Below are 13,876 nucleotides of genomic sequence, written 5' to 3' on the forward strand. Positions count from 1 at the left end.
ACTGTGGGGGAGGGACATACAAAGCAACAAAGAAATAATCTTATAAATGCGTTAGAAACACATGCATGAAAGAAAAAAACATTAAAATACATATCTAAGAGTTCATTTTCCTGACATCACATTATCTGACCTTTTCCTCTTGACTCATACATATACTAGATATTGCAAATAAGGGAAACCATGGAGGCCCCCAACTCTTAATGAGACATGGTATGAAAGAAATATTGTGCTCTGTTTTTCCATATATCACAGATAATTAAAATTTTATCCATTGAGTTTAGTTCCTAAAATTCATTCTTATTTAATATGAAAACTAAAAGCTGTTCATTTAGAGACTCCTAACAATCACTTAATATATGAGATACATAAACAACTTGAAAATTTAAAAATGTAATGTTAAAGAAGTTATATTCTCCAGCTTCTTTACCCTCTAATATCGAACAGATTAAAAAATACTGTAGAAGCCAGGCACCGGTGGCTCATGCCTATAATCCTAGCTATTCAGGAGGCTGAGATCTAAGGATTGCGATTCAAAGCTAGCCTGGGCAGGAAAGTCCGTGAGACTCTTTATCTCCAATAAACCACTAGAAAACCGGAAGTGGCGCTGTGGCTCAAGCGGTAGAGCCCTCGCCTTGAGCTGAAGAGCTCAGAGACAGCACCCAAGCCCAGAATTCAAGCCCCACGACCAACCGAAAAAAAATACTGTAGAAAAGTGTGGAGTTAAAAATACAGAGGGAAATTTAGTACAATCCGCATAATGTTGACTTAGCTATTATTTTCTCAAACCATTATATATGTGTTATCACTAATCTTTGTGGATTTTTTACATTACGGAATATTAAAAGTAGGAACAAGCTGGGTATCAGTGGCTCATGCCTGTAATCCTAGCTACTCAGGAGGCTGAGATCTGAAGATCTTTGGTTTGAAGCCAGCCCAGGCAGGAAAGTCTTATGAGACTCTTATCCCCAGTAAATTACTCAGAAAAGGTCAGAAGTGGCCCTGTGGCTCAAGTGGTGGAATGATAGCCTTGAGCAAAAGAAGCTCAGAGACAACACCCAGGTCCCAGGACCCATAAAAATAAAAAAAGCAAATATGAGTTTCTGGTGAATAAATTTGTAATAACATAATACTGTTGAGTTGGTTTAAATTTATATATGTTCACTTATCTGTCAGTTACAATCATTGCAATGAACTCAACTTAGGGCTGGGTCACATAGACACAGTTCCTGCCTGTCACCACACCCTAGGTGGGGTCGGGAAGGTTCTAGGAAGCAACTCTGTGAGCCAAGACTTGAGAGGTGAGCCACAGAGGGGAAGGAGTATGAGTCCTGTAGTGAGAGGGGGAAGGACTTGCGTGTTGGAGGTGAGTACAACGGGAGTGTGAGAGGAACTGAATAAAAGTCTCTGGTGGGTTGAGTAGAAAGAGGTGAGGCAGCTGGCCACTGCAGGTCTTCTTGCAGCGTCTGGATTCGTGGGATGCTCTAGAGGAGCTGAGAGAGGATTTGTTGTTGTTTTTACTCAGATTATTTCAGGAAAGTCACCAGCTATAGTGTGGTGAGATGTGTAGCCAGGGAAAGCAAGGATTAAACTAGAGATCCAACATCATGGGCCACAGATGTCAGTTAGGTGGTTGTGGGAAAAAAGAGGACCATCCAGAAGTATTTAAGAGGAGAAAGCAATTGGCTTTGGTTACTGGATATAGAACAGAGGGAGGCACTGAGGTGACAGACTTTCAGATGAGGATCTAAGTGGAGGACAGTTTTGGTCTTGTGCATCTCAGACTAAAGTCCTGTGATCTCCTTTTGTACTGCAAAGGATTTGAAATGACATGTCAAATTTCAATTCATAAAAGTGATTGAGGACTGGGAAGGTGGCTCGGTAGAGTGTTTGCCTAGCACTCATGAAGCCCTGGGTTTGATTCCTCAGTACTGAATAAACAGGAAAACCAGAAGTGGCACTGTGGCTCAAGTGGTTGAATGCTAGCCTTTAATAAAAGAAGCTCAGGCTAATGCCCAGTCCCTGAGTTTAAGCCCCAGGACTGGCCAAAGAAAGAAAGAAAGTGACTGAGTTTCATTTAGGACAATCCAGTCAAATGTAGCAATGCTGCCATAATCTGAGTTGTATGTTGAATCTGAAACAAAGATTTTACTTTAGCATGAGTTCCATCTTAGTATAGAAATGTATGTGTCTACAGTAGTGTCTGTAAAAGTTTACTTACCTCTAAGTTGTTGGAAATTACTTGAAGAGAATAATGATGAAGCAGTATGTGAATGCCTATCTTAATTCTTTTTATTCATTAGTCTAAAATAACATCATAGTCAATGTTTGTTCACATGTTAAAGCTTACTGAAAGAATTTATAGACATTGTTTCTCTCTCTTTTATAATCTTTGATAACTCTAGTAAAGAAAAGTTGTTTTTACTTTTGCTAGGAAAGGAAAAAGTGTATGCAGAATAATTATTTGAACACCACATTGTAAGCCATATTTATGTTTAGTTTTTATTCATCAACCATATATTCTAATGTAGTTGGAGTAGAGAATAACGCCTGTTATTTATCTCTTCTTGCTGTTAAGTAATGATAATGGATGTTTTAAAAGAATCAATTTTTATATGTTGGGAAATTAAGCCTTTTTGGTACTGAAATTATCTTAGGGTTCTTATAGTTTTAAATTTCATGGCTAGTTTATTAAGGTGCATTTACTCATTCTACATTTATAGTACTACTTTCACTGAATAATACATTAAAATTAGTATAATATTAACCTTCTAATCCTCGTTCCAGAAATTAGGATGTAGTTAGCTGGCTCTCCAGTGTGTTCTCCATAAACCTGAGTTTTCTATTATTTTGGATCTTTTGTAATTTAAAAAGCATTTTAAAATGTGTACATATTTTTTTTCTTCTTTTTTTCCATAGGCACTACAAGGGCCCCCAGGGATGGGGAAGTCCCAGGGGTGGACTATAATTTCATTTCTGTTGACCAGTTCAAAGCACTGGAGGAGAGTGGCGCATTGTTAGAGAGTGGAACGTATGATGGTATGTCCCCAAATGACCACCCATGTGACTGCAGTTATTTCAGAGAGAATTCAAACAGTAAAATACCATTTTTAACCGTTCTTAGAAAACTGTTCTTTTCTAGAGCATTTCTTATTTTAAATCAAAACTGGCTAGTTTATGTATTTCATAGAAATGTCCATTATCTGAACTCAGCAAGTTTTTGTGAATAGCTTTTCTGTTTATGATTGAGAACCCCAAATCTTTATACAGTAAAAAACAAAAACAAAAATCCCTGTATGTAGTTTGAATCTCTTGGAGAAAACAAAACTATACATAGGGGGCAGCAAAAACAGGATAATTGGTTTTCTTTTTGTATCTGTTTACCCCCTTGATTCAGGAAAATACAAATTCAAGATCATATTTCAACTTTTAAATGATCCTTGTTAGCAATTTTTCTCACCTACCATGGTTTTAACTGGCAAGCCTGTCCATTTCCACAGGGCCACACCCTTCCCCACCATGGCTTTGTCAGACTGTTACAGTTGCCTGTCCTCCAAACTCTGTGGTGGTGGGGGACCATGTTTCTCTTACTCTGTAATCCTCAGTTCCTAAAGACAATGCTTAATGAATATCTGGCCATGAATGAGCTATATCCACACATGCATTTGCATTCTAGCCAGTAATTCCCCATAATTTCTCTCCCACAGCAGCACCATCATTTACTTCCTCTTTCCTCCTGTTCCTCATCAGTCAGTTATCAGAGCTCAACATCCCTTTATTTGCAGAGACATCCATAGAGCCCTGCTATTCACTCCAGCCATCTCATAGCGGGACCCTGGCTGAGTCTGGACTCTTGCCATGAATGTCTCTGCTTAGCTCTTCCTTCCTGAGTCTACCCTGCCCTTCGGTACCACGTCAATCTCCCTCAGGAACAGCTCTGATCACATCTCCTGGTCAGAGCATTCAGTCAAGCCCTTGGTCTTCTAAGTTTAACTTAGCTTCTCTTTCTGGGCTTAGCACCCATCCTTCATTTATTCATTTATTCGTGTATGTGATACTGTTTTATTCAGCAACCCTTTGTTGAGGACCTGTTTTGTGTATGAGGTAGGGACACTGACCGAGGTGCTGTTTCCCTAATGAATCCTGTGTCTTAGTGGGGAAGGCAGTTACACAACAAATTAGGTGGAGAGGATAAGACAAAGTGAAGCAAAGATTTGAAGAAAATAAAAGGTATATCTTGTTTAGATAAGATAGCTAGTGAAGATTTCCCAGAAAAATGTGTAGCTACCTACTTGTTTTCACTTTTATGTAAGTAGCCTCCTTTTTATACTTAACTGTTCTGAAGTGTTTAATGTGTATGGCTTCTTTATGTGTGTGCTCACAAAATGTGTGTTGTGTCTTGTGTGCATATTTATTATTTACATCTAAACTATGTTCTGTATCATTCAGTTTTTTTCATTTATTACTGTAAATTTTAGATTCCTCTGGGGTACTATACTACGTATGCAATCATACTATGTATGATTCCGAGCTGTAGTCTGAAGTATGAAGGCATTGTGTGACAGTCCTCATCTCCACTAATGAAGCTGCACTGAGTATTTTTGCATAATTTCAAAAGAGCAAAAATGCATTATCTTGCCCATGTAATTGTAACCCCTCTGTACAGTATTTTTACAATAAAAAAATTTAAAAAAGAGCAGAATTGTTTAGTTGAACACAATATCTGCGTACTAGTCAGATGAGTGGAATGCTCTGCAGTCTTCTCCTTCCCCCAGCAGCACACAGGCCTTACTAATGGCTTCTCAGTCTCAACACTTGGCATATCCAATTTCATCGTTTTGCCAACCTAATGGTTGTAGAAATGGTATCTAATTTTAACTTTAGTGTCTCTGGTAGTCAGAGAATTTGAACATCTAGTCATGTCTTTAGAACTTATGCAAATTATACATTTGTTTGTTTTCTCCTTTTGAAACCTAGATTTCAATCAGTGTCTGATATATGGAGGTTGATTAATCTCTTACCTGGCATAGACGTTTTTTTCTCATTCTGTCACCTGTTAACCTTATCCCATATTTCTTCATGAAATGTAATTCCTTATTTATCATGTTTACCCCTACAGTGACTCTGGATAGCATTTTTCCATTTCAAGGAAAGTTAAACCTCTTAGAATTAGATAGTAATAACTCAGCATTCACAGCCAAGTATGTTCCCTAGGGATACCATGAGTATCCTTAGATGGATGGGCTTTCCATTCTTCATGGAAAATAAGATTCCTTGATCATATATATAAGTTTTTTATATATCAATTTTAACACTTTTTCTTAATATCTATGCTTTGAAAGTTTTATTTATACATTCTCCTGCTTTTGAGTCATAAGGATTTTGCCTACATTTTCTTTGATGAAACATGAGGACTTGTTTTATGACAGAGTGGCCTCTTACTGTGTGCTCTATGCTTGGCTCAGAGGAAATGCAATGTAAACAATTAGGCATCATTCTCCACTCATCAGATTGGCAAAAATACAGAAGTTTGATAATTGCAAGAAATAGAACCTTCCATACATTTCTGGCAAAGATTTTATAAAATGATACATTACCTTCCCTAGAGAATTCATTGCTTGTGTTCTTGTGTCAGCCAGCACCAGAGTAACCATTATAGCACTGTTTGAAATGGAAACAACTCTCTTTTAGTAAGAGAATGGATACAAGACACCTTAATTTGTATTTCATAAAAATGGGCTATTATGGACCAATGTGTAGTACACATCTGCAATCCGATTAGTCGGTAGGTGGAGACATGAGAATCAAGAGTCTTAGGCCAGCCTGGTCTACACTAACACATTCAAGGCCAGCTTGAACTACGTTAGGAGACCATGTCCAAAACCCAAGGGCTGGGAATACAGCTCAATGGTAGAGTGGTGGGCTAGCCAGGTGCAAAGCTCTGGGTTTGATCCTCAGTACTTAAAAAAAAAAAAAAAGAAAGAAAAGAAAAGAAAAAAGAAAGCTGGGCGTCGGTAGCTCACGACTATAATCCTACCTACTCAGGAGGCTGAGATCTGAGGATCATAGTTCAAAGCCAGCCTGGGCAGGAAAGTCCATGAGACTCTTATCTCCAATAAACCACTAGAAAACTGGAAGTGGTGCTGTGGCTCAAGTGGTAGAGCGCTCACCTTGAGCTGAAGAGCTGAGGGATAGCACCCAAGCCCAGAGTTCAAGCCTCACACCGGCCTCCCCCCAAAAAAGAAATATGTATTATGCTGAAGAAGTTTTAGAATTATAAACAGAAGGCTATAGAGGAATTAGTGTAATATTCTACTTTTAAAAAGTGTGAAACATGAAGACACTGTGAAGCTTTTATTGAAAACAATTACATGTGTGGATGCATTTATTTACACACACATCCTAGAGAATACAGTATTTGGGAGAATGACACAGGTCCACTTCAGGATAGCTTAAGGGATGGGTCAAGTAAGAAAGGGCTTATTACTCTAAAATCAGGAACAAGACAAGGATGTCCACTCTCTGCACTCCTCTTCAATATAGTTTTAGCATTCCTACCTAGAGCAGTTAAGGCAAGAGGCAAACATAAAGGGGATCCAATTAGGGAAAGAAGTAAAACTCCCCCTCTTTGCAGAAGACATGATCCTGTATCTAAAGAACTCTACTGCCAAGTTACTTGAGCTGATCAAAAACTTTGGCAAAATAGCAGGGTATAAAATTAATCCACAAAAATCAGTGGCTTTTCTGTATGCCAACAATGAAAAGAGCAAACTGAAATCAGGAAAACAACACCTTTTCTAATAGCTCTCCCCAAAATACCTAGGAATTAAGTGAAAAGAAGTGAAGGATCTCTATAACGAAAACTTTAGAAACCTAAAAAGGGAAATTAAAGCAGATTTAAGGAAGTAGAAAAACCTCCTATAGTCCTGAATTGGGAGTAGTAACATTGTGAAAATGGCAATATTGCCAAAGGACATCTACAAATCCAATGCAATGTCCATCAATATCCCGACATCATTCTTTAATGAAATAGCAGAAGCAATCCAAAATTTCATATTGAATAATAAAAGGCCCCAAATAACAGAACAATCAGCAGGAAGACTAGTGCTAGAGGAATATCAATACCAAACTTCAAACTCCTACTGTGAAGCTATATAGTAATAAAAAACAGCTTGGTACTGGCACAAGAATAGGCCTAAGGACCAATGGAATAGAACTGAAGACCCAGAAATGAACTTAAAGACCTATGGCCCCCTAATTTTGATAAGGAAACCAAAAAAGCAGGATGAAAGAAAGCCTCTTCAACAAATGGTGCTGGCAGAACTGGCTATACACATGTAGAAAACTGAAGTTAGGTCCTTATAGATCATCTTGTACCAGAATCAATTCCAGATAGATTAAAGTCCTGGAAGTAAAAGCAGATGCCCTGACAATATTACAGGAAGGAATAGGGAGAACTCTAAGGCTTACTGGCACAGGTTGAAGCTGTCTTTATGAAGACACAGAAACACAACAAATCAAAGAAAAGTTGGATAAGTGGGATTGCATTGAACTGCAGAGCTTCTACATAGCAAAGGACATAACTAGCAAGATCAATAGAAAGCCCATGGATTGGGAGAAGATCTTCACTAGCCATATAACAGACAAGGGCCTCATATCTAAAATATACTTAGAACTCAAAAAATTCCCCCAAAGCAAATCATCAAAGAAACAACCGCCCCATTAACAAGTTGGCTAAAGACTTAAATGAGAGACTTCTTTGAAGAGAAAATAAGAATGGCCAATAGACACATGACGAAATGTTCAACTTCTCTGATCATAAAAGAAATGCAAATCACAACATTGAGGGGCTGGGAAGGTAGCTCAGTGGTAGAGCGTTTGCCTTGCATGCATGAGGCCCTGGGTTCGATTCCTTAGCACCACATAAGCAAAAAGAAAAAAGCCAGAAGTGGCACTATGGCTCAAGTGGTAGAGCGCTAGCCTTGAGCTGAAGAGCTGAGGGACAGCGCACAGGCCCAGAGTTCAGGCCCCACGACTGGACCCCCCAAAACAACAACAACAACGTTGGGATTCCACCTCACCCCAGTTAGAATGACTATGATCAAGAACTCTAATAACAACAGATGCTGGTGGAGATGTGGCCAGAAGAAAACAACACTACTATACTGTTGGTGGGAGTGTGAGCTTGTTCAACTACTCTGGAAAGCAGTATGAAGCTTCCTCAAAAGACTCACATAGAGCTCCCCTTTGACCCAGCAATCCCATTGCTGGGCACTTACCCAAATGCTCACAAACAAGCCCACACTAAAGCTACCAGCACAACCATGTTCATTATTTTTTACCATAGCTAACATACAGAACCAACTCAGCTGCCCCTTGGTAGATGAATGGATCAAGAAGATGTGGTATATATACACAATGGAGTTCTATACTTCCATCAGAAATAATGACATTGCCCCATTTGTAAGGAAATGGAAAGACCTGGAAACATTATATTTAGCAAAGCAAGCCAGGCCTAGAAATACAGGTTTCATGTTTTTTCTCATTTGTAATAATTATGTATGATATTTTTAGCAGGGGATCACAATAGCCCAATTGCTAAGTACATAGGACCATATATAATGAAGCATATCAAAATGAATTCAAGAATTAGAAATAAGAGGTTCTTATTATGTCCTGTATGCAGTTATTTCTATTTTTTTCTTCTGTTTTAGTTTTATGTAGCTTTTATCTTACTTATAAGCTTATCAGATCTGTGGAAGGGAAAGGAATCACAGGAACATCAGGACAAAGGATGAACTAATGCAACAATGATACTCACTAGACACTATGTTGGAAGTGAACTTTACAACTTGGGGCAGGGAGGGGTGGTAACGGGGAGAAAATGAGATAGGGGTAACAGTGTTTAAAAAGACAAGTACTCATTACCCTACTTGTGTAACTGTAACATCCCTGCTCATCACCTCTACAATAAATTTTTAAAAAAGCAATTAAGGGCTCAATTGTATATGTGACCATATGCAGGCATGTCCTTAAAGTGAAACAAAATTTCAAGGAGATTTGGCAATAATACCTGGAAGATAAGTTGTAAATAAGTAATGTATATGCTCATATAATAAGTAAGCATATAAGTAAAATAGAAATTTTATATGACTGATAGCATTAGCCAGTGTTGTATATGTATGAGATATTGGATAGTTGTGTTGTAAAAATGAAAAGGTTTTTGTAGAAGAAAAAAAAAGTGAAAGCATTTCTTAAGTTATTAAACCTTTTTTCTGTCCATTATAGGTAGGGTTCACAAATCTTAAATATTTGTGCCTGTAGCTGAGATCTTGATATTTGCAATAATTAAAGGGGAGAAAAGTTATAAATGACAGTAGCTTTTCTCTCTCCCCTTCCTTCTCCCTTTCTGGCCCTTCCTCCACCCTCCTCTACTCCCTTCATCATCTTTTTTGTGATGGTGGTACGGGGGATCAATTTGGGCCTCGGATATAGGCAAGTGTGTGTGTGCACATGTGTGTGTGAGCGCGCATGTGTGCATGTGTGTGAGCGCATGTGTGTGCCTGTGTGCATTTAATCTAAGCCCAATAATTATCTTTTTGTGTTTAGAACAAGTTGAAAAACAAAGTGCATTCTGAAGACAAATCTTTACAGTGACTGTGGATAGCAATTTTCCATTTCAGGGGAAGTCAAACCTCTTAGAATTAGATGGTAATGACTCCGCTTTCACAGCGGTGTGTTCCCTAGGGATACCATGAGTATCCTTAGATGGATGGGCTTTCTGTTCTTCATGAAACATAAGATTCCTTGATTGTATGATTATTGGGCATAAAACAAGAACATTTTCTTCCAAACCTCTGTTTAGAATATTTCTGTGCTCTTTGCCCAGAGAATTGTGACCCTGCTTTTCCCCAAGGCCTTTCCTTTCCTTACAGACTTCTGGATGGCCTGGTCTGTTTTACCACAGACTTTGCATTTGTCTGTAATAAGATAAGTGATCTCCTTCAAACTTGAAAGCAAGGAAGTAGTAGGGGAAAGGCAGACCTAGTGCAGAAGTCGGTGGTTTGATTTCCTTGTTTTGTCTTGAATATTTTCATGATAGTTACTACTCACAGCCTTCCAAAACATCCACTGTAATGTTTTTCACTTAAACATCCCTTGTTTAGTACACTACTTAATTTCTAAGTCTGTATTGTGGGACCAGTCCAGAATTTGTTTTCTATCTAGGAAAAAAAACATCCATTTTCATTTATTCCTTTATGTAAAGAACATCTTAATGTCTACTTACTGCCAAACAATTTGATTAGAAAGTATGGCTTTTTTTTTACACATGACAAGGAAAAGTCATAAATATTTTACTTCTTATTTATCTTGGTATAGCGTTAGCATAATTATTGACAAAGGTGCAACAAACTGTGACTGCAGCCAGCCCGGCCTGTGCAGACTGAAGTGTTCACTTGTTTTTCTTCTACTCTGGAAGATTTATTTGTCCTATTAAAATTGCTGATTCTCAAAGCAAATTTAAATATTTACTGCTTTTATGAGAGTAAGCCTGTATTGAATTAGGCTAATAATGGCTGTAGTTGCTCATTGTATTGCCTGATAATATCATTGCAATGCATAGAAAACTCTTTAAATTTCAGAAACAGCCTACATTTTTATGTAAACTAGTTGAGCTTTTATCCTTTACCCACATATTTCCTTCCTTAACCAAAATAGTTCATTGTTAGAACCAAATGATTTGTGTTAGTTTTATCCTTCTTCATTCACTTCTGCCTTTTATGTCAACTAGTCTTCCATGAAGCATATTAAATTCACAAATTAGGCCCTAATTGAGAACCCGTGTACAAAGCAAGCCCTGTAGAAATAAATAATCTGTATGTAGTTCCAGCCGTAGTCCAGATGTTAGGTAATGTAGGACAAGATTATGAGGTCTTTACTTTCTACTTCTTGCTCTCCTAGGGTATGCTTTGGTCTCCTTTTGGACAGGGGTAGATACTAAAAAACCTTCAGTGCGAGAAGCAGCAAGACACACCCTAGGCAGTACTGTTGCGACTGATCTCAGTACTAGTGCTTTCACTGGTTCCTGTCTGTCTACCTAGGAAACTTCTATGGAACCCCCAAGCCTCCAGCAGAGCCCAGCCCTTTCCAGCCAGACCCTGTTGATCAAGTTCTCTTTGACAATGACTTTGACACTGAATCCCAAAGGAAGAGAACTACCTCTGTCAGCAAGATGGAAAGGATGGACAGCTCTCTTCCTGAAGAGGAAGAAGATGAAGACAAAGACGCTGTTAATGGCAGTGGACCCACAGGTTTGTAACTAGATGGACAACTTCTGGTTTCTGTGGTGATTCCACTGTAACATTGAGTTGGATATAGTAAAACTTTACAAGGAATATAGAGAGAATAAGTGATTTTTGTTTTTTGTTTGTTTATTTTGCCAGTCCTGGGGGTTGGCTTCAGGGCTTGGACGCTGTCTCTGAGTTGCTTTTGCTCACAGCTAGTGCTGTACCACTTGAGCCACAGTGCCAGTTCAGGCTTTTTCTGATTAGTTTATTGGAGATGAGAGCTTCTTCCGCCTGGGCTGGCTTCAAACTGTGATCCTCAGATCTCAGCCTCCTGAGTTAACTAGGGTAACAGGTGTGAGCTACCAGTGCCCAGCAATTTTGATTTTTTTTTTTAAAAAAACTGTATGGAGCAGTTTCTCTGTAGACCACCTTGTAAGCCAGCGAGACTTATCTCAATTTTGGTAAGTCAATAATAAGCTATCAGTAATAAAAATAAGACAATATGGCAATACTCTGTTGGCCTAAAGTATCTGAGAGTCTTCTGTGCTGCTGGGATACAGGAATCTTACTGATCTAAATTTATTTTACAGGATAAATGCAAAGTATATTTTATAATATAGCCAGCCTTCAGCCAGAGTATATAGAATTTGGAAATATATCAGTAAAAATTACTAGAAAGGTTACTAGCAATATTTTTCATTTAGATTTTGAAATATTAGTGTGTATACTTTTGAAGGGCTAGAGTTTTGCTTGTTTTGTTCATTATTGTATCCCTTGAAACAAAAGCAGTGACTTGACATATAGTTTAAAAAATGCAAATATATTGACCAGGCCCTTGTTAGTCAGTCACACTTATAATCCTAGCTACTCAGGAGTCAGGGATCAGGAAGATGTGGTTTGAGGCCAGTTCAGACAAAAACCTAGGGAGGCTCCACCTCAGTTAACAAGCTGTGCCATGCCATGCGGAGGAATAGGTGAAAGTGTCAGCCTAGGCTAAAAGGCAAGACCCTACTTAAAAAATAGCTTCAAGGAAAAAAAGGCTGGGGGGTTATGGATTAACCTTAGCAAGGATAAGGTCCTGAGTTCAAACCCTAGTCCGACCAAAAAAAAAAAAGAGATTTTGTGTGTGTGTGTGTGTGAGTGTGAGTGTATGCAGATAAATAATAGGTAAATCATGGCCTCGTCTCCATATTTTCCCAAAACACAATTGTCTTTTCCTTTATCAGTTGTTAAGATGTAATATGTAACCCAGTACTGGTAGCTCAAGCTTATAATCCTAGCTGTTCAGGAGGCTGATCTGAGGATCACGGTTCAAAGCCAGCCTGGGCAGGAAAGTCCATGAGATTCTTACCTCCAATTAACTATAAAAAAAAAGCTGGAGGTGAAGCTGTGGTTCAAATGGTAGAGTGCGGGGCTGGGAGGTGGCTCAGTGGTAGAGTGCTTGCCTTGCATGCATGAGGCCCTGGGTTCAATTCCTCAGCACCACATAAACAGAAAAAGCTGGAAGTGGCTCTGTAGCTCAAGCGGTAGAACGCTAGCCTTGAGCTGAAAAGCTGAGGGACAGTGCCCAGGCCCAGAGTTCAGGTCCACGACCGGAAAAAAAAAAAAAAATGGTAGAGTGCTAGCCTTGAGCAAAAGAAGCTTAGGGGCAGAACTCAAGCCCTGAATTCAGTCTTGTACTAGCCTTCTCTCCCCACCCTTACTCTCTCTCTTCCTTTTCTCTCCCCTCTCGTCTCTCTCTTGCCTCTCTCTTGTGACCTTGAATGAGTTAACCTCTCTGTGCTTACTTTGTTCAGTCTGTAAAATAAGGGTGATAATACAGGGTAGTTGTGAGCATTGCTGGTGTTAAGAGGTTCTACACAGGACAGGGTTCATAGTAACAGAAAATGACTACCATTGAATATGCATATTTCTCACTTCAGAATGTCTAGAAGAATGTGGACATGTAGAATAGACAAGTAAAATGTCAGCATGTAATGCTGATACTATGTACACATGTATAGCTGGCATTTTGTAAGAAACCAAAAGGGTTGTTTGACTAAGTGTAACTTTACTGTTCCGTTTTGTCCAATGGCAGAAAACAGAGAGAGGCATTCGGAGTCACCAGACTGGATGAAGACTGTTCCAAGTTATAACCAAACAAATAGCTCCATGGACTTTAGAAATTATATGATTAGAGACGAAAACCTGGAACCACTACCCCCAAACTGGGAAATGGCCTACACAGACACAGGAATGATCTACTTCATTGAGTAAGCCAACTCCTGCCTCTCTTCAGATGCGCCACTACTGTGGGCATTGTCCAAAATGTTGTTAACTTCATTTTAAATGTGTGCCTGCTTGGCAAAGCTCTTGTTTCTTCTCCTTTCTTTAGAAATATTTTTTATACAAGTAGTAGATGATCCTTATTCAGATTAGCTTCCTGGATAGCATTTTATTATTTTTGACTTAGATGAACAGAATAGTATATTTTGCCTCTAGTTTTATAGAAGGAAGACTGACAATTGATTTATCACTAATGGTAAAAACAAAAGGAAGGGGCTGGGAAGGTGGCTCAGTGGTAGAGCGCTTGCCTTGCATGCCTGAGGCCC

The 13,876-nt window shown here is 38.8% G+C and overlaps 1 protein-coding gene across 1 annotated transcript in view; it reads left to right on the forward strand.

Annotated features, from left to right (window-relative positions):
- The window catches only part of Magi3 (membrane associated guanylate kinase, WW and PDZ domain containing 3), an 87,221-nt gene that overhangs the window by 19,813 nt on the left and 53,532 nt on the right, over positions 1-13,876 (forward strand). The window contains exons 4-6 of the mRNA XM_013024619.1: positions 2,917-3,036; positions 11,100-11,309; positions 13,363-13,537. Of these exons, the coding sequence (XP_012880073.1) occupies positions 2,917-3,036; positions 11,100-11,309; positions 13,363-13,537 (505 nt within the window). The remainder of the gene's footprint in view (positions 1-2,916; positions 3,037-11,099; positions 11,310-13,362; positions 13,538-13,876) is intronic.

Source organism: Dipodomys ordii, unplaced genomic scaffold, assembly GCF_000151885.1.
Source record: "Dipodomys ordii isolate 6190 unplaced genomic scaffold, Dord_2.0 Scaffold78, whole genome shotgun sequence".
NCBI classification, from domain to species: domain Eukaryota; kingdom Metazoa; phylum Chordata; class Mammalia; order Rodentia; family Heteromyidae; genus Dipodomys; species Dipodomys ordii.